Here is a 21,010-nt window from a genome sequence, read left to right as displayed (position 1 = left end):
TAAAATAAATATTCTTACAGTTTTGTACATATAAAATACATATTTTTGCGGTCATATTACATTTGCTGGTTTGCTTAGGCATGAGCATCAGAAACATTCAATTAGCCTTTCTCTATTGTGCTCCTTAATTCTTAAAGAATCACTTTGTTGCATACAAAAGAAAAACTCACTTTTCATGATAATGTTGAACCATTCTTTAGAAAAATATTTTTTATTGGATTTACCATGCACACAATCCAGTGTGTAAATGCAACAGTGCACAACAACTCACAAGAACTGACAAACAAGAACAAGTGGACACCTCCAGTTCCAAAGCACATGAATTTTGTGTTGCTTATTGAGATAAGAGTCAATTCACAATGAACATGGAAAGTAAATAACTAACACAATTCACTACAAAATTATCATTATCACCAAATTCATGAATAAATACCAGTGTCACCTCTGGCATCAGTTGACTTGTAAAGCTTAAACAGCAATGCAGAAAACGTCCTATATATTATTTTGACAAATTTAGCAATTCTGTAAACTGTGCTGTTAAAACCTAGACATGTTCATAACCAGAAAGGCACAAGACAGTTGAATTATACACAATTACGTAAACAAACTGTTGGCCAGAAAAAACACAAGCAACTAAACCTATTCAAAACAAAATAATAAATATTTAAAACTAAAAAATAGTGCATTTGGCAAAAAAAACAAACAAAGAAAAACACAAAAACACACCAAGTATCGCTCCCCTAAAAGGACTATGCTTTTGTAAGAGTGCGTTTTTGTTCAGCTTGCAGTTTCAAATAATTCTGTAAACACAAAGATAGATAAAACCTGTAAAATGCATCCCGTCCTTATCTACTAAGCAACTGAATGCTAACACTGTAAAATGATACTATTCTGATTTAAGCAATTGCAGTCTGTTTTGTAAAATCACCCTCATAATCAAACCATGCACAGGTATTGTACTGGGTGACAACACCATTATGGGGCGCACCACACTATTAGCGTTACAAACTGTAATGTGATATGATATTTAGCCCACTATATGTAAACACTGTGGTGCATATATAAATAAATAAGCAGTAAAAACTCTTAACAGCCTCCAGAATTACTAAGAAGTACTAAATGAACACGCTTTAGGGAGAAGTTAAAACCAAACATCCCAAAAACCAAAAGCTGTAGCGAACAGCATTGATCATTCATGTTTAAACTGCATTTAAACACAGTTTATATAGATTCATCCTCTTTCTGCTGTTACCCCTGAGCTCCAGCCTCTTCCTGTGGGACATCCTCTGAGGGGGGCGGGCTCTGTTGAGACTGTGCCTCTTCTTCCTCTGGTTCATTTGCAGCAGGTGGATCTTCAGCGGTAGGGTCCTGAAGCTCAGCAGGTGTAGTTCTTTCTGTGTCATCTGCAAAATGAAATAATTCACATAACTGCCACGGGGGATGTATACTGCTGAAAGCCATGGCACTGTTGTGCATGTGTGAGATTGTGTGTGTATTAGGCCTGTTATTGCATTAATAACAGAATATAAATAATAACAATATCATTTGTGGTATTCTACAATCAGTATGATAATACGTGTTTAAAAGAAGCACAACATGTATCATCAAGACTGTAAACAAGCCAATTAATAATTAGAGGAAAAAAAGTTTAAGACAATGAGCCATGCACCTAAGGGTTTGGGAAAAAATCTGATTTTTTTTTTAAAGAAAGGTATTCAACATTTTAGACATTCAGTACTTAACTAAGCAGCTGACCATCTTGCTAAAACTAATATGAATTTAGCAGATATCTCGCAAAAAGCATCTTTTTACTTGAGATTTCTATAAAGATAAATACGGTAAGCTGAATGTCAAAAATGCAGGATATTTCCTTTAAGACAGATATAAAACAGACATATTTCAAATTACATATTAGGAGACATTTATGATTTACAATAATAATACTATACAAAACACACCTTCCTGTTCTGTAATGGTATCAGTCCGTATTGTGTTGTGATTTTGTATATAAGAGTGTTTAAAACTTTAGCACCAAAGCATCATGCAGTGCATTCACTACTGTTTGGGGTGAGTACGATTTCTTATTTTTAAATAAGTCAAAACTGTTACCTCACACGTTTGGGGTATCTTTAAAAAAAATAAATAAACTAATAGTTTCAGCAATTCAGCAAAGACACATTAAATTGATCAAAAAGTGACAAAGACAATGATAATGCTACAAAAATTATTTCAATAAATTCTACATTTGATCAAAGGATCCTGAAAATGTAGAACTGTTTCCACAAGAACATTTAGCAGCACAACACTTTCAACACTGATAATTAAAATAATTCTTCCTTAAGCAGCTAAAGCCTATAACTGAAACTAAAGTAAAAATATTTTAAAGTATATTAAAATAGAAAACAGTAATTTTAAATAGTAAATTATATTTTTGATCAAATAAATGCAGCCTTGGTTGGCATAAAAATCTTACGGACCCCAAACTTTTGAATGATTTTGTATGTGGAAGTAAAATGTGTAGGTTCTGGGACCTGAGGGAAATTTCTTGAAACTATGAACTGTACTCCAAGGGGTGCCAGAGTGTGAAACACGAGTGGCAAGAGTTGAGACAATACTGTCTAAAAAACACACAAATAAAAGAAAATACAACATTCATTCATACAAATGATAAATGTAAATGATTTCTTCGAAACTGCATGTCTTGACTTTCAAAGTTGACACTTTCCAGCTGCAGCTTTAAGACTGAGGTCACTGGCTGTCAGCAGCATGAAATACCTTCAGGGGCGTCACTGTCCTCTGGTGTCTCTGTGGCAGCAGAAGACTGTGTTTCAGGAGATTCAGAGAGAAGTCTGCGCTCAAAACTGAATTCTGGGAGTCTGGGGGCTTGGGGGCGTGTCTTTCTTGCCGGGTTCATGAAGTAGCAATAAGCACAACGGAATGCTGTTACATAAAACATCACACAGGAGTATCAAAATAAAAGCCTCAAAGAAGGAAATATCCTCAGACAAAAAAAACTTCACAGACTGATAGGTTCTTACCTACATACTCAAATTCCTCCTTCAGTGCCATGCCATTGTGAGAAAAACACTGCTGGCAAATCAATGCATATCTGAAAGTTCAAGAATAAATGGGAGGAGTGCAAGAGACAAATAATTCTCTCAGCTCCTGACATAATTCTGGCCAGTAGAGTGTTCAATGTGTTTCTCTTAGCTTGTATGTCAAGCTGGTGGGACTCTATGTAATACCAGTGTAATACCTGTTCTGAGGTCCATCTCCCACCAAATACTCAATGACTCTGTCCACAGTGCTGCGCTCTCGTGGAAGGATGGGTCGAGCAAGAGGTGGACCAGGAGGACGCATACCTAAATGATCAACACTTCATCATTACACAAACCAGGAAAATGACATGCTAAGACTTCACAATTATGCTAATATGAAACCTATAAACGTTCAGTTTGATGTTAAGCTCCAGAAAATGTGGATTTAGTGAGGAATGCATTAATCCTGGAGTAAGATGCTAGTAAGGCATTTTATAAAGGCTTAAACTGTGTGAATGCCTTTATCCACACTTAAAATTCACTGTCATGTCATTCCAAACCTGTATGACTTTCTTTCTTTCTTCTGTGAAACATAAAATATGACATTTTAAGAAATGTCTCAGTGTTCCATACAAAAGAAGACAATTTGTCAAAATTCTCCAAAATATCTTTCATGTTCTGCAGAAGACCAGACGTAATGTTTGGAATGACATGAGGCTGACTACATGATGACAGAATTATTATTTTAAGCAAACTATCACTTTAGAAAGGACACCATCATAATGGATGAACAAAATTGGCATTTCAGCACACTTTTATTTGTGAAATTGTATTAAAACAGTGTACATACAATTACACGTTACTAAACATCTGATGATACGGAAAAATGTAATTATGCACGCATTTTTTTAGATTTTAATTTACATTTACTCACTTAAAGTTAATCTTTAAAAACACTAATAATTACTAACGCTATCATAATTTTATAGAGCCACAGCTAGCTGTTTTTTTCATTCAATTATCTATCATGTATGTCCGCTGTAAGTATGAGTGTACTGAACCTGATCCAGGTCCTGGTGAATAAGGATTCATGCTTCTCATCATTTGTTGTGGTGTTTCTGCTTGGCTTGCTCCTGTTGGGCTGGCTACAGACCTGGCTAGCCCTTTCTCTGGAGGCCCTCCGGGGGCCATGTGAAGGGGTGTAGCTCCTGGGGCCATGTGAAGGGGTGTAGCTCCTGGGGCCATGTGAAGGGGTGTGTCTCCTGGGAACAGCACATGCCGCTGACGAAGCTCTGGATATAATGAGAGTACAGTGTGCATCATGCCTAAGGAAAATATGCATAAACACATAATCAAAACCAAAAGCACATACAAACCTTGTCCTGGTCTAGGAGTCATGTGAGGTCTGACTGGAGTGGCTTCTGCTTCCTGTAAAGACAGACCATGTATTCATCTAACTCACTAGCTCCAAAAATAAATTCCTTCATCTGTTTAAAACCATTTTCAAGCTTTAATAATACATATGACTGCACTTACTGCTTTCTTTTTAGATTCTGGATCAAATCTTTCCAATATGAGCTTAGCATTTTTGTAGGTCTCCGTTTCCATCACCTCCTCAAGCTGACAAAATCATAATTTATTTATGGTACATATGAACAATTTTATTCATCTGAAATATAAGAAGCGACAAGCAAGCTTACTTTTCTAATGTGTCTGAAATCACACTTACTATTTTCAGTTTCTGTGCTTTTAAATCATCTAATTTTTCATCTGAAACAGAAGCAACCATAAATGAGTCAATCTATAAAAATATTCATTCAAAAGACCGATCAGATCCCTGTCAAAATCTTTGGTGTATTTAAACACATTTATGAAAATTCATGGGTAAAATGCACACAGCCACAGAATAAAAAAAAGATTTAGAAAATGAAGAAAACCGTGAAGAATTAAGAAAAACAACATATCATGAACTTACTGTTTCTCTCTGTACGTTTGGAGAAAAGGAAGATGAGCAGTTTTCGTAGTAGAAACACTCTATAAACATTGAGAGAAAATATAATTAAGCAAGAGAACACATTAACGATGCAATAACATGGAGCTACCTAAGCCAAGCAGTCTTTAAAAAAGGAGTATAACAGAATGCAATACATGTGATATAATACATGTAATAACATCAACTGTAATACACTAAGCAAGCCTAATAGAATGTCATCATCTATGAATAAAACAGGACTCACAGTGCAGGAAAGGCCATCAGAGGTAGGGCAGTGATGAGGCGAGCGCTCCACTGCTCAGGAGAGTACAGATAATACACACACACACACGTGATCAGGTACAGAGCAGATGAGTAGAAGAGAAGTCGGCCCACCCACAATTTCAGCAAACGCTGGTTCTTTGCACGAAACTCCTCAAGGTCCTTAATGTCCTGGGGATTCATGTCGCAATATTGTACGATCATTATCAATGCCATTATGTATAAAAAAAAAAAAAAAAAAAAAAAAAACCTTTGTAAGGTAACCTTAAATTGCTTCATTTGATAACAGCTTAACCCTGTAAAGTCTAGGATCTCTCAATTATCAACATTATCATACTGAAAAACACTATCTACTACATGCCTTCTGTCTGACTGATTCACACATTTTTAGAATGCATATGGCCTTTTAGTTTTAATCTAAAAATGGCTACATTGTGGTACACATATCTGTTTGCTTTGAGTAAAGTAAATGTAAAAATTTACTATTTAGTTTTAGTTTCTTATCTTTTAGAAAAAAATCATGTTAAATCATGTTTAATGCTGACACAGGCTTACAATGAACATTTATTTGTGCATCTCTCAATGCACAATTGTATTGCATTGCAATGTTTTTAACTACATAGCTTTGATCAGAAAACTAATATTTATAGTTTTCTAGGACATTATTGGAAGATATAGAGTGATAACTGATCATTTATATGCATTTAATACAAGAAGTCTGTAATACGGTCTCATTGATTTACATTATAAGCAGAATTCAATCTTCATTCCACGTAATAACATTATTCACCAAACAGAATAAAACAGATGTTTTTTCCTCTCAGTATGAGCTGTATATTATTACCATATTATACTATATGCCCATAAAATCTTGATGAATCAAATTTGATACAAAACATTTTTTTCCCTTTATTTTCACTAATAAGTTTCACTAAATTGTTCCATTAAAATATGTATTTCTGACTATTATTTGATATGTCAGGCTTTACACGGTTAACTGGTTTTATTCAATAATTAAAATTATTAATTAACATAACTGAATTTGAATCTGACCACATTATATTACACTAGCTAAAGCTATTTTTAAGGTCAGGTTGGGTAGAAATGACATCTCAAAGTTAGTTATAATGTTTGTTTAAATGCTGGTATTAATAACAGATTTGTCACCATGTGTCATGTTACAGCATTCCATTAAAAACCTATGCACAATATAAATCTGAGAAACACTGAACACGCTGATGCAAAACACAAATACTGAATGCCAGATATAAACTCTGTTAGTTACAGTTGAATGTTCAGTGGAAATTAAACATAAAGCCCTCTGGAATTGCAAAGTGTATTCCTACAGCTCACTCTTAAACCAAAGCAGTGACCACTACTGGGCAGTTAAGGTCAACCGCAGCAGTCCAGTGAACAGATGGTCCCATCAATACAGACTTCAGGAGGCGAGCCAGGAATGAGTAAAGCCACGAAATGCAGCCAGTACACTGGTTCAGATGATGACATACAGCTCTGTGTTGTGTGATAAGGTCCCAAAAATTGCAGGACAACAGTGGGGAACATACCTTATCCAGTCCCTCTAGAAGTTCCACCGTGGAAGCTTTAGTCTGTTTGGAGCACAACAATTACATTATTGTTTTAGTATGGGTTTGATAAAGAAGTGCATGAACTGGATTGGGGAGGGTTGCAAAAGGGGAGAAAAGTACTCACCTTCCACCGTGAAATGATGGCTCCCATTGTCAGCACAGCAAATCCACACCTTAAAGCAGAAACCAAACCATTCTAATTACCCTCTCAAAACATCCACACCCTCCAATGCATCAGTCTGGAAGACATTTCTCGCACATTAATATAAAGAAACATAATCCTCGCTTGCATCTGAGAGGTCAGATCTTATCAATAACGTGGGTTGGATATGCAAACTCTAAACGAATAACAAGAGTAAGTAAATACGACAGCAATGCAACTCTTATGAAAGCAGAAGATTTACTACAAAAGGGACAGGATGAAAACTCCTGCCCTGCCTTCCTTCTCGCCAGCCCTAAACTGTCCTGGATCAGTTTTGCTCAGTGCAAAGTCGTCAGCAGTGTGGTTTACACATATGTTCATTAGGTTAATATTAGTTGAAGGATATTATAAGATTAAAATTTGCAAGAGTTCACTTGTTAACTTGCCTTTCTACAGAGATGTATCGGAGGCTGATGCTGAACGTGTGACGGTGACGTAATAAGATATTTTTTAAATTTAATTCAAAATAAAAGCCCTGTAGTGTATCACTAAAAATCCTTGCACTAAATAATCTCATCTAATTATAATTAAAGTCGGCATGAAATAAACTTTTATAATTATTATATTTTAAGCAGTACTGTAGTGTTTATTATAAATTATGTATCATCTGTGCACTTCATTTTTTTTATTCATCCCTCTCCCCTCGAAACGACTGCTCTTATTTTCCGGTCACGAGTTATGGCGCGAGGCTCCGCCTCTCGTCTCCAGAAGATCGCAGCAGTATGGTTGTTAGGTGCATCCTTGGTTGCGCTCCTCCTGCGTATATGAAAAAAAAACAACTAACCTTAAAAAATTCTAACAAAAGTTTTTTTTCTACTGTTTTTTGTAGTGTTAGGTGTCCTTAATAACATACTAAAAGTTTACCAAAGTTTGACCTCTGGAAAGGTGTAATTTTCAAGATGCTGTCCAAGATGGGCAGGGAGCCCTTAAAATATCCGAACTACTTCATTATTTGACTTAGTCAAGTAATCTTAGTGTCTAACTCCATGTTTTCTGGGTCTATGTATCCATTGGACTTGTCTAAATTGCACTGACATGATTACATACTTATGGGATACATGATTTTGTGAGAATACTGTAAGGTTTTATCATTGATTGGGGTGAACCAGAGATGTAAACAATTTAGCCTGTCATGTAACTCCAACTCAGTACGTGTTTTTTTTTTTTTGCTAAAACACAGACTTTACATTCGATGTAAAAGTTATTGCACCCAAAAGTAACTTAAATTGGAGTTGTATAACTTTGATCATAAATTTGATCATAAACCACCCTGTATTAGCCAGAACAGAGGCCTGTGTGTGAAACCTCTAAAATGGTCACTCATTTCAGTTTTAATAAGGTAATACATATGTAATGCATCCTCTATAGATGTTTTTGAGTAAAAAAGGTGGCATTATACTAAACCCAAAAAAACTAAATTCACAATTTTCAGCTATTCAGAAGATGGTAGAAGAGAATATTGACTTTTGATATTGCTTGACTCATTGTAATGTTGTTGGCAGCACATTGTATACCATTTTGCTCATACAAAATTCATCCTTGACTACTTAAAAAAAGGAAAAGTTATTTATTTTTTGTAATTTAATTAAAAAAAGAAACTTTTGTATAATCTAGATTCATTGCACACAAACAGAAATATTTATATTTTTATATAAATTTATATATAATATTTATAGTTTTTTTGTTTTAATTCTGTTTGTTACGACTTAGGAAAATAAAGAATATTCCATTTTGAGCTTAATTAGTTTTATTAATTATGAATATAAATACTGGGTACCTCCTGGGCTAGTTCAGAACATGCAAACACAATTATGGGAAAGACTACTGACTTGACAGTTGTCCAGAAGACTATCATCTACATTCTCCACAAGGAGGGTAAGCCGCAGAAGGTCATTTCTTAAAGGGGCTGGCTGTTCACAGAGTGCTGTATCAGAATGTATTTATAGAAAGTTGGAAGATAGTCAGGAAAAGCAGATTCAAGAACTTCAGCGCATCAAGAGTCATCACGCTCAGATATCTTCAAGAAAAGGGCTACAGCAGTCACATTCATATAACCAAGCCACTCCTGAACCAGAAAAAAACAAGCATTTCACCTGGGGTAAGGAGGAAAAGAACCGGACTGTTGCTCAGTGGTTCACAGTCCTCTTTTCAGTAAGTAAAAAATTCAAAAAAATTCTAACAAAAGGTTTCTCAGAGGTAAACAGTAGTATCAGATGTGCTTAAAAACATACTAAAAGTTAACCAAAGTTTGACTCCCGAAATGCACCATTTTCAAAATGGCGGCCGTCAGGTGCTTAAAATGACTATTACTCCTTTGTTTTCCTCCTAGACCAGCAGATGTCCATGAAAAACTCTTTGCACTGACTTTCCAGTCATCATGTGCTGGATGGCATTTGATCCATAGACAACTTCCATAATGTTCCTGAGTCCTGTGCCTATTGCAGCAAGTAGGTTTATAAGTATGAAAACCTCCTAGCATTAAGAATATGCTTTACAGGGGACTACTCTGTGGTGCATCCATGATCATCTCTGCTGCTTTTCAGTACAGTGGCTGATCAAACATAGTAATGGGTGGAGCATTGTGTTTGATAGCCAGGCCACAATCAGAATCCATGGTGGACAAAATACACGTTTTGTCTCCAGAGTACAGATCAATCGTTGGCAGGAACACAACTGATGATTGGCCAGGATGTTCTAGTCCTTGATGAATGAAATGCATCATTCCCTGTCACCCTGGTGTTTTTTGTTTGAAGTTCAGTGAGAGCTCCCACAGCACATCAACTGTTCTGTCACAGCTGATCAGTGCTGGGAGTTCCTTGAACACGATAGTTTGGCGCACATGTTTTTCGCCCTGGAGTGATTCCTGCTATGATTCCCATTCCATTGAAGGTCCCCTTACCATCAATAGTAAGGATGTTGTTGTCAACATTGTCCCCAGCAAAAAGAAGTGACATGTCCAGCACATCTATGTAATCCGCTAAAATATCTGGGGCATCTGAATTGCTGCATTCTTTTCAAAATGCAAAACGTCCTTGTATGATGAAGCAAATCCCATTCCATGAAGGGTATCCACCAGGAATTGTGACCGATACATATAAAGTGCCTGCACTGCAAGGCCAAGTTGTAATAGAACTAGCACAGCAAATGGTCGTGCTGCCTGGACCATTGCCTGTCCAATTCCTGCAACCTTTCGGCTTGTCTCCTATCCACAAAAAGACAATTCAAAAGTGTATGGAGAGTCTCAGGAACAAATGAAAGGGCATAGTCAAACTCAAGTGACTGTGTTCAGATACTGATCTGTAATGGACGGGACATTGGTCTTGATATCACACTTGATCATTCGTGCAGCTGTTTGAATGATTGCTTGTTTCTGGCATTCCACATCCTTTTCTTGTTTGCTGAAATAAGATCGTAGTATTTGTGATGTCTTCTCTCTCATTGTCACTGTGTCATGGAGGCCTTCCCCTTCAGTGAAATGCACATTGTCCTGCTACTGTTCTCTCAATTTTCTCTTGAGATATTGATTTCCATATGGTTCAGAATCTGGGTTTGTCAGAGGTTCCTTTATTTTGTCTCAAAGATGTGTAATTATAAACTGTTCCTCATCATTACTCTCGAGGTAAGGGCAAACTTTCATGAATAACTGCTCCTGATCTTCATTTTTGGGCCAGCCAGACGTTCTGCGCTTTGCCTCTGGGTCTTTCTGGAACTGTATCGGTATGTTATATCGGTTATGGAAACTACTACTGCATAAGTGGTGGTAAGCACAGCCTGCAGGATGTAGATCATGCCATAATACTCAATCCTGCCTTTTACAGTGAAAGCCCAATGATTTGCACGGTTGTCACAACACTCAAGAATGGACTGTGAGCGTATCAGTCTTTACACTACTTGTCTCTTTACTTCCATTAGTTATCATAGTCCCACAGAAAAGACAATCAGCTTGGCTGTTGAAAGGACCAGTTGCTACTCTGGCACTTCTTTTTGGTGGCTCAGCTTTATTCTGTTGTTGGATTTTAATGTCTTCTGTCGACATTTTGAGTGTACTATTTCACCAGCGGAAATGTGTATGTCGTCGCCTCTTTGTACAATTGAATTGTTGATTCCATCAGCTCCCTTCTGATGAACCTTAACCACATCAGAGCCATCTCTTAAGATTTTACAGCAAATGGGGCAAGTTTCTTGGTTTACAACAACATAACTCATGGTCATAATAGCTTTTGGAGTGTACTTTTTCCTCAAGCTAATTCAACAATGTCATCCTCTCTTAACATGCTCACGTTGTTAACATGCTCCACTCTTAACATGCTCCACGAAAAGGTTATTTTGGATAGATCGTTTTAATGAACCAGTTCAAAAAATGATTTGGAGGTTATTTTTGGATAGAATGGGTTATGTTGTCCACATTTTAAGCATAGCACGATGATGGTCTTAATCTTATTTCCATCTCAAATGAAATATTATTTTTTAACCTTTTTATCAGCCAATGATAATTCTGAAGAAAGAAAAACAGATCAGATCAGATCTGACTGACAGATAAACCATAACCTCTTATATCAGTGTTATTGTTAATGTTCGGCTATTTAGTTTCAGAATTACAACTTAAAATCAGAGCTACTGAAATATATTGCAATTTTTACAAATAAAGTTTTATACTTTGAGAAGGCTACTGTATATGACCTTTGTCCTGCAGTCATGGCGATATAAAGTTCCTCCAGTCTAAGAAAACAGGAATCGAAAAATAATCGAAAACAACTGGTATCGAATTGAATCTAACAGCCCTAGCTGTGTATGTGACTTACTTTAGTTGTACTAATGTGTGTGTGTCCTGCTTTCTGTACAGGGTTTGCCAACCCCTCTACAGTGCAGCCAAAAAGTGTACAAGGACAACTTGTTGGACCTATTTAGAAAGTGCCGGATATGTATGCACACCTGCACTGTAAACAAATTCGTCATTGACTTGTGATTTTACTCAATTCATATTTTGATCCAATTTCAATTACTTGGGTTATATATCTGGCAAAATAGTATTAATAAGTTTTACTGACTTTCAACACAGTTGAATATTATTCATGTTTATTTGGTGCTGTAATTTGTCAGAGTGATCGAAATTATCAGATTACATACAGCTTGAACTGCTTGAACAACATCAATTTGACAGCACACATAGATAAATACTGAAATAGTATTTAATTTTTTTAATATTTATATATAAATTACAGACTTTGAAAGCTGAGACAAAGCTTATTAAATGACAACAAGCACTAAATTTCAAATTATTTATTGGATTGGAGGCTTTCTTAATACATCATCTGGAAATAGGATAGAGTAAAAGATTCTTAGCATTTAACTCAAGCAAGTAACACCTTAGTTAAATTATTTTAGTATTAATATGCATAAAGTACAATATATAACAATATTTGACACAAAAGTGTAAATTCTTTATTTTTTCTTACTTGTTATACTGCTGCTTGTTTTACCAGGACCAAATCATCTTGCACTGTTATATCTTAATTAATTTGACCATTTTAGACTGTGACCTGCTGAAGATGCTGTTTGAAGACATCATTCCCAGCCCTTGTCCATACCAGGAGCACATTAGTGGAGTGGAGGTCTTTGATGATTTGTATGCTTTCGAAAGCCTCGACTTGCAGGAAGCTGCAGCAACATGTTGGTCCCACTTTTCACAGCATCCTTTGGTTGTTTTACATTAACATTAATGTGTCAGACAGAATGTGAGAGTCTGTGAAAGAGGGAAAATGTGTGTGGTGTTTTGACTGTATGGTGTGTGGGGGGAGAAGCATGCAGTCTCGTGTAAATAGCTAATAGTTGTGTAAATAGCTAATAGCAAACAAGGCAATAACTCAGAACTACACAGTTATTTAAAAAAAATGAGAATGTATCATCAGAGACGGGTATCATCTGAAAGTGAAATTGTAGGAAACTTATCTGCAAAGAGATAAAGCTAGAGTCCAGTGGAGAGTAAACCCAATTGTCTTTGGTAAACCTATAATCCTCCACAACTGAGTTCAAACTTGCATTCAAATCTGTCTCCATTTTGTTAACAACGCCCAACTCCCAGCGATCCAATCACTTACTAAATCAACCAAGTATAGGTCTCCACCCTATACATTTTTTCAGAAGTCGTTTCACTTAGATATTCGTCAGAATAACGAAAAAAGAACAATCTCAACTTCCATTTCATGCCGACTAAAAATATAAGCAGGAAAGCAATTCAATAAATAAACGATGGTAGCCTACATGGAAATATATGTAAATAACAATAGCAGGATGCTTTAGCTGTGAAAACTGCTTTTGTATCAAAACGTCATGCAGCCTATATCGTATGGATTTAATTGTTTCAAAACAATACCCCCACTCGTATGAAGCTTTACCTGAAATATGAAGATATATTTCTAGCTCTGAGTGATTTTAAATTGTAATTTTGGCAGCCCAAAACACAATTAACATTGTCTGAGCTGTTGAAAATATGCTGTAAAACCCTGCGCATTCAGGGACCTGCATTGACGGAACAAAATCCAAGCACACAGTGTGTCTAAAATGCATATTCAATTTTCAGTTAAATTATACAAATTTGCCTGGACCAGTTATTTTTTCCCCTTGCAAGCAAAAATAAATAGACCTGGGCCAAAATAAATAAATAATATAAGGCCATTACGTTTCACCAAATAAACTGAGGTTTAAGAGATATTTTGATGGTTCCCGTATGATATTATATAATGTTATAAATTATTCGTATTCTAACACCCATGCACAAATAAATTCAGTCTCTCTCAACTCCCACAACATACACATGCAAATTTATTTATCGTATTGTCTTTATTATTTATTTATTTATTTAAAATGAAAGACAATGCTAAAATTATGTTTTACATTTACAAGTCATGCAGACACATTTCCCAGAGGGAAATTGTGATTTTTAAATGGGACAAGGGATTTTACCTTTTTTTCTTCTTCTTCTTTTTTTTTACCATAACATTACAGAAGACGCATTCTTATGTGCAGAGATATTTTAATACCACCGGACTTAGCATATTTTGAGACTATTTTAGGCGTTTTTGTTTCCTTCATTTGTTCGTTTTTGTAGATTGTAAATGGTTAGCTGGCAACGCCACTGTGGGGTAGACAATCCGCGGTTTCTAAGCTCTTCCCAGCTCAAAAGTTGATTTACAGCTCAGGTTGTAAAACGGTTTTTACGAGCCTTGCGCGTCCGTCATTGGGTATCACAGATGAGACGCGCCACGGGCTCGCGGTGATATTGCCCCTCTCTTTCCTTCCCACGCGCTCTGTTGCACAGGAAAGCCCAGTACGAGGACGATTGTCTGCAGTTCTGTCTGTTTTATCATTTAAGTATAGTGCAGTATAGTTTATTATAATTTTTTTAAAAGCCTAGGCTATATTGTTTTTATTTTTTGTCTTACGTTTTGTTTTACTATTTTAATTTTCTTTCTCTTTTAAATATAATCAGTATACCCTACTTGAATGCAGGGGAAATGTATTTTAAAAAGGGCGTTTTTGTATCAAACGGTAAGTGCAGCTGCAAAATCGAGCTTAAAGTTTTTTTTTCTCTTGAAACCCCTTTTTTGCTTTTCTGATCAATCAGTTGCTTTATCAATATTGATAAATTGTGAATTTTAGTATGGTCATTCTGTATCTTTTTAATGTAGACGGCAATTTACATTGTTGGGTAAGAGAAATTGTAAATGTAAAAAATTAAGGCAATAAGACAAGTTTAAGGTAAGCTCAGATAAGTCAAAGTGTGTTGTGCATTTGTGTTCTGTGAGTAAAACTGAATTTATTATTCTGGTTTCTTTGTTAACGAATCAATTTAAATTTGAAAGCGAGAGGGTTATTTTAATTTACTACCTACTGCATTGCGGCGAGAGAGAGAGAGACAGACAGAGAGGGACAGAGAGAGGGACAGAGAGACTAAGAAAGAAATGTGATTTTCTAAGATAGCAGATTTTTCGCATAGTTTTTTTATTATTATCATTTTAGGTTACATGATTGCAATAGAAAATATAAAATATCTGAAAACATCAAATTCACACTGAGGAAAAAAAGTATATTCATTAAATACCTAAAAATGAATTTTTTGAGAAACAATTTATTTAAATGCTTTAACATGATCGAAATAATTGATGAAGTTGTCTTTCAGATATATCATTTCTCGTAATTTGTAATTACTTTTCTTTAGAGATTTGTTTTCTTACTGAGTGTTTTCAGTTTTCGTGTGCAAACATCATCAACGCCAACGTTGTGCTCTTAAGTTCCTTTATCGTTCCATTTCTGAATATTCTTTTGGAATCTTTGTTCGTCGTCTATATATACCCTGTAGAACCGAATGTGTGTTTACACAGCACATTCACAGATTCGGTTTTAGGGGAGTATATGGACGATGCAAAACCGTCTGCTTTTATGATAAACCCCACTGCTTTTGCTGAAATCATAAATGACTGAATACATTTTTTATTATTATTATGTTTCATTTAGCTACAAACGGTGAGGATTAAACAGCTGTTTAATAGAGATTTTATAATATTTTTTATTTTATTTGTGTATTGATTTATATTTATTTTCGTTCAAATATTTAGCTATTAAGGTTAAATTCTAATATGTTGTAATATTGTCTAACATCCAATAATCTTATCTTAAATAATTTCAATATTATTTAGTGTGTGTTTGTATTGATGTGTTTCTTCAGCTCTCCTTTCTTCCTTTTAGAGAACAGGGTAAGATGCCCCTACTCTGCTCAAGCCTGGAAAAAAAAATACAATACACGCATTTTCCGTTTACTGATGAGCTGGAAAGTGAATTCTGAAAAGTAAATGTTCTAAATCTATAATGAGCTGTAATAATAATAGACTGTACAATTGTTTCCTTTGTTGTTTCTAAATAAATACAATAATATCAAGAAATTAATACAACTCAATACTGTTATTCTCTCTCTCTCTCTCTCTCTCACACACACACACACACACACACACACACAGATATATATATATATATATATATATATATATATATATATATATATATATATATATATATATATATATATATATATATATATATATATATATGGATAGATAGATAAATAGATAGATAGATAAATAGATAGAAAGAGAGAGAGAGGTCGACAGATGATATTATATGTTAGCTAATACCTTAGCTGTAATCTATCTATCTATCTATCTATCTATCTATCTATCTATCTATCTATCTATCTATCTATCTATCTATCTATCTATCTATCTATCGACCTATTTTTTAGATTTAATGCACCTGTTTAATATACTTTAAGACATATTGATTTGACAATATTTAACATATTAATACACCTATATTTATATTCTTATTCTTGTTAGTAGCCAAACAATTTACGAAAGAACAAAGATGCATCTCACACACAGTGTAAAGCGTGCGCGCTCCTGGCCCGCGCACATGATTTACTGTCTGCGCCCTGTTGTAATGACATCATAATGACCGCGAGCAGGCACCTGCTCCTCTACTATAAAATACATTAGCACATATATAAAAAATAAAATAGACACTGTAAAAATGTATTGTGGTTATAAAAAGATTAAATTGAAAAAAGAAAGAAAAAAGAGAAAAGTGTTTAAGAATGATGTTGCAAAAAGTAGTGAAAGGCCGCTTTCATATTACGCGATCGGAAGTGGAGAAACGTGATTGGCTAGAAAGCAGGAAAAACTCTAGGGTGACGTCACTACACTGGGACAGGAGCTTGCTTTGCCCTTGCTTGGAGATTTAATGCCATTTCAGTTTTTCGATCAGTTATTGTGCTTAGTTTAAAGTCGATTTCTTCTGCGCAGCCATGTCTCTTGCTGCAGAGGCTTTCGTCTCTCAGATTGCAGGTAACGTTTTGGCTTGTAGCGAGTCCATGTGTGTGTGTTAGTGTTTTGTTCTAGAGATGGGCAGGTAAGGACGATAATCGATGTTTTCTTTAAACAGCCATTTAATTTCTCTGCATATTAGTTAAGCCAGCACTTCTGTTCACGAGTGTTTTGTTTTCGATGTTACAGCAAGCAGTTACAGTTCTGTTGTTTTCAGTGCCACTGTCATGGTCAAAGATAAACACATTGCATGTTTATTAACGTAATGTAAGCCCACATAGAGCATAGATAGGTATTTCAGGGTCAGAGTTTCTGAAAAAATGGAAATATACAGTAATATCTGTGAAATGTCAGTAGTTCAGCTCATGTCACTTTCTATTGCAGCTGCTGAGCCATGGCCTGAAAAAGCAACTCTGTACCAACCTCTTAAGGGTAAAAGAAGCAGTTTTACATTTGGAATGCAGTCTTTTCAACTACAAAAGAAATCAATTGAAACACATTAATATGCTTTTTATTTTTTATTTTGCAGAGGATCAAATCCTGCTGTCAGATTCTGCATCCTCTCTAGCTGTCCAGGTAAAAGGTCTGCCGTAATCACTTTGTCAGTTTACACACTTTTCACTTTTCCAGGTTTCTCAGCAGCAGAAGTCATAATAATTAGGTAATCTTGTATAGCAGTGAATAAAAGCCTATCACAAATATAGTTTTTACATTTACATTTGCTCAAATACAAAATAAACACTCCCATAGACACTGTGTTAGAAACACCCTTGCATTAGCATTCACTAGTTTTATTTGTAATATAAAGGTAATATAATATGAAGTATAGTCTTATAAATGTTCATAATAAAAATAAAATAAACCTTGAGGTGCGTCATCACAGTCTTGTGAACAGGGTCCATTCACATTGACAACTTGAAAACTAAATATTTGTAAAATTATATTAGTCACTTGTTTTTGGTTAAGTGAAGTTACTCTTGTTTTGCAGACATTTCTGAGGATGTGTGGCCTGCCAGTGCAGGTGTCCTGCTGTGCCAATGCTGAATACATGTCACCGTCAGGTGCATCGCCAAATTCTCAAATTTTTAAGTTTTTGTTGAATTTGTTAGGAAAGACAGAAGTAAAGAACTCTTTGTTAGGTTAAATCTATGAGTTTGAGTTCATTCATATGTTTGTATGTTTTATACTCCCTCTTCCTCTCTGTTCATTAGGGAAGGTTCCTTTCATCCATGTTGGAAATCAAGTTGTGTCAGAATTGGGGCCAATTGTTCAGTTCATAAAGGCAAAGGTATCACCGTTACTCTAAAAAACCAACTCCATATGAATACTAGAATGATTGACTGTTGTCCGACATTTTTGTCCATAGGGTCATTCTCTGAGTGACTGGTTGGATGATGTCCAGAAGGCAGAGATGAAGGCTTACATGGAGTTGGTCAATAACATGCTGCTGACTGCAGAGGTACAGAGCTGCACACATTAGCAAGCATTTGTGTTCAAAAGTTCAAAACTGGTCAAAAGTTTGGAGTCAGTACAGTTTTTTGTTTTAAATGTCGGACTGCTTTTAGTCAGTCAGAAATACAATAAATGTGTAAAATCCAAGGAAATGTTTTTACAAAAATAACTTCTCTATTTGAATACATTTTAAAATGTAATTTGTTTTAAATAAATATTATTTTCTCCTGTCATGGCAAAGCCAGACTTTCAGCCGCCATTACTCCAGTCTCCAGTGTCACACAATCCTTGTTCATTATCATTATGATATACCATTAAAACATTTATTACTAGCCTTACTAATATTATCAATGCTGTGCTGCTTAATATTTTTGTAGAAAAGTGACCAACTTTCCAGGATTGTTTGATTATTTGATATTTTATCAATTGTAACTTTCGATCAATTGAACACACCTATGTTCAATAATAAAAAAAAAAATGTTATTGACTCCTTGTGAATGGTGGTGCATTGATGCATTTCTAAAAAAAATTCAGGTTCCAGTGCATTACGTGTCTTTGGTTGTGGATTTTTTATCTGATACATAAATATTTTAAAAGTGATAAACTGTGCAAACCAGTGAAACTTTGCCTCTTCTTTCTAGTTGTACATCCAGTGGTGTGATGACTATACTGCTACAGAGGTGTGTTTCACGTATAAGGTTGTCTCCAAATCATATATATATAGATATATCTATATATATATAGATATAGATATATTGCATATCTTATAAACAAAGATTAGATTAGATTCAACTTTATTGTCAATATGCAGAGTACAAGTACAGAGGTAATGAAATGCAGAAATCCAGATGACATCAATGGCACTCTATTGTCAGCATATAGATAGATGGATAGATATGTAAATCTATAACATCATGATACACATTTAATGGTAGTGTCATGTGTGTTTAGATCTCTAGGCCCCGATACAGCAGTCCCTATTCTTGGCCTCTCAATCACATTCTGGCCTATCAGAAGCAGTGGGAAGTACGGAGGAAGATGAATGCGATTGGATGGTCTGGAAAGAGCCTGGAGCAGGTGCTTTTGTGTGCAGATCATTTAAGTGTGATTCACCGACCAGTTCAGGTTGTGTTTTTTATCTGCGTGCAGTACATCAACTGTGTGTGGGTTTCTTCTTCTCAGGTGTATGAAGATGTGAGTCAGTGCTGTCAGGCCTTGTCACAGCGATTGGGAACACAGCCCTACTTTTTCAACAAACAGTATGTTTTGTGCACATACACTACTATTAAAAAGTTTAGTATCAGTTAGTTCTTTCTTTCTTTTTTTTTTTTTTTTTTTAAAGATATTAATACTTTATTTTCAGCAAGGATTTAGCCAATTGATCAAGAGTGTCAGTAAACATTTATAATCTTACAAACTATTTCTATTTCAAATAAATTCTGTTCTTTTGGTTATCAACATTGATAAAAAAAATCTTTTTTGAGCAATAAATCATCATACAGTCATTCAGTGTAATATGATCAAGGTCCATGTGACAAGGTTCATGCGGAGTAATTGAACTTTGCCATCATAGTAATAAATTACAGTTTTAAATGTATTAAAATAAAAGATGCGTTGCTTATTTGAATTCATTTTACATTTTTCACAACATTACTGTTTTAGTCAAGTAAATATGGCCTTGGTTAGCAAAAGAGTCTTTTGAACAGTAGTATACACATACAGACATGCAACATAACTGTTATCACATGCTGTCTTTACTAACTATTGTATTTTAAATGTCACAGGCCAACTGAACTAGATGCTCTGGTGTTTGGTCATCTTTTTACCATACTCACCACACAACTGACCAATGACGAGCTTGCCGAAAAGGTTAAATCCTACACCAACCTGCTTTCTTTCTGCCATCGTGTTGAACAGACTTACTTTAAGGAGCACGACGGAGAGAGCCAGTCGGGGTCCTCACGTCATTCCAAAGGCTCACTGCCCTGAGCATCACACTTTGCCCAACATTTCTCACTTCTCTGATCTGAAGTGGTTCATCCGGCTGAAATGATTGACATCTTTAATATCCTATGTTGACCTTGTTGGTTCTGTTGAGGTTGAAAGAAACCAATAAAGAAACGCTTGTGAATATATAAAGTGTTCCCAACACACTTCTGAACTACTTCTTTGCCTGTTCATATTGTCATAACAGGAACCTGCCTGCCGCAACAGTAGAATTAGATTTCGTATAAAAGAATTAGTTGATGTAAATCTTTTTTCCCCACTGTGTGATGCCTTTGTGTATTATGATGTGTAAATGGAAAGTGCCTGCAGTATGAACATTAATAAACTAAAAGTTTAGACTTTTGATTGTTTCTGTGTTAATGATGAGTTTCATGAAAATTTTAAAAGTGTTAAAATATGAAAAATCAAAAATAAAATTAATGTAGAGTTAGTCCTCTGGCACAACAAAACACCTGGCATAATGTTGTATTATTTTACTCCAGCGGGGGGCGCAGTAATGTAGCATTAAAATGAAGTCAAGTCTATAGATGATCAGTGAATACATAAATTGATCTGTAGTCGTTGTATGTAGCAATTTTTTAACTTTTAAACAGTTT

General features: G+C 35.2%; 2 protein-coding genes and 1 long non-coding RNA gene across 4 annotated transcripts; 2 read left to right on the top strand and 1 right to left on the bottom strand.

Annotated features, from left to right (window-relative positions):
- Positions 1–170: 170 nt before the first annotated feature.
- On the bottom strand, positions 171–7,532 carry LOC113050834 (endoplasmic reticulum junction formation protein lunapark-B-like). Of its 2 annotated transcripts, XM_026214194.1 has the most exons (14): positions 7,467–7,532; positions 7,003–7,051; positions 6,858–6,899; positions 5,276–5,463; positions 5,014–5,072; positions 4,768–4,808; positions 4,575–4,658; positions 4,415–4,466; positions 4,100–4,330; positions 3,257–3,362; positions 3,039–3,109; positions 2,776–2,940; positions 2,532–2,618; positions 171–1,403 (listed from the first exon to the last, which is right to left on the bottom strand). In XM_026214194.1, exons 2-14 carry the CDS (start codon positions 7,027–7,029, stop codon positions 1,249–1,251), a joined length of 1,308 nt encoding a protein of 435 aa, XP_026069979.1. In that variant the 5' UTR covers positions 7,030–7,051; positions 7,467–7,532; the 3' UTR covers positions 171–1,248. The 2 variants fall into 2 exon arrangements, with proteins under 2 accessions (XP_026069979.1, XP_026069980.1); XM_026214195.1 differs by lacking the exon at positions 2,532–2,618.
- Positions 7,533–14,225: 6,693 nt separating this feature from the next.
- On the top strand, positions 14,226–15,863 carry LOC113051133 (uncharacterized). The gene is made up of 2 exons (XR_003276866.1): positions 14,226–14,628; positions 15,826–15,863. It is a non-coding gene; the product is annotated as an uncharacterized LOC113051133 (long non-coding RNA).
- Positions 15,864–16,802: 939 nt separating this feature from the next.
- LOC113050833 (metaxin-2-like) lies at positions 16,803–20,757 on the top strand. Its single transcript, XM_026214193.1, has 10 exons — positions 16,803–16,976; positions 17,340–17,387; positions 17,485–17,531; positions 17,944–18,016; positions 18,167–18,243; positions 18,322–18,414; positions 19,049–19,087; positions 19,359–19,484; positions 19,590–19,666; positions 20,192–20,757. Exons 1-10 carry the CDS (start codon positions 16,937–16,939, stop codon positions 20,394–20,396), a joined length of 825 nt encoding a protein of 274 aa, XP_026069978.1. The 5' UTR covers positions 16,803–16,936; the 3' UTR covers positions 20,397–20,757.
- Positions 20,758–21,010: the final 253 nt, after the last annotated feature.

Source organism: Carassius auratus, chromosome 31, assembly GCF_003368295.1.
Source record: "Carassius auratus strain Wakin chromosome 31, ASM336829v1, whole genome shotgun sequence".
NCBI classification, from domain to species: Eukaryota; Metazoa; Chordata; class Actinopteri; order Cypriniformes; family Cyprinidae; genus Carassius; species Carassius auratus.
Note: the sequence above shows the minus strand (reverse complement) of the source record. Positions and strands in the feature narration are given on the sequence as shown.

What these genes read in the sequence shown, in the direction of transcription:
- LOC113050833 (XM_026214193.1), top strand. Translation starts at nt 16,937, where the DNA reads ATGTCTCTTGCTGCAGAGGCTTTCGTCTCTCAGATTGCAG. An exon ending in TCTGTACCAACCTCTTAAGG is followed by an intron (nt 17,388 to 17,484) that starts GTAAAAGAAGCA and finishes TTTATTTTGCAG; the next exon opens with AGGATCAAATCCTGCTGTCA. An exon ending in CCCTACTTTTTCAACAAACA is followed by an intron (nt 19,667 to 20,191) that starts GTATGTTTTGTG and finishes TAAATGTCACAG; the next exon opens with GCCAACTGAACTAGATGCTC.
- LOC113050834 (XM_026214194.1), bottom strand. Translation starts at nt 7,029, where the DNA reads ATGGGAGCCATCATTTCACGGTGGAAG. An exon ending in CAAACGTACAGAGAGAAACA is followed by an intron (nt 4,809 to 5,013) that starts GTAAGTTCATGA and finishes CTTCTGTTTCAG; the next exon opens with ATGAAAAATTAGATGATTTA. An exon ending in GGACAGTGACGCCCCTGAAG is followed by an intron (nt 2,619 to 2,775) that starts GTATTTCATGCT and finishes TGTGTTTTTTAG; the next exon opens with ACAGTATTGTCTCAACTCTT.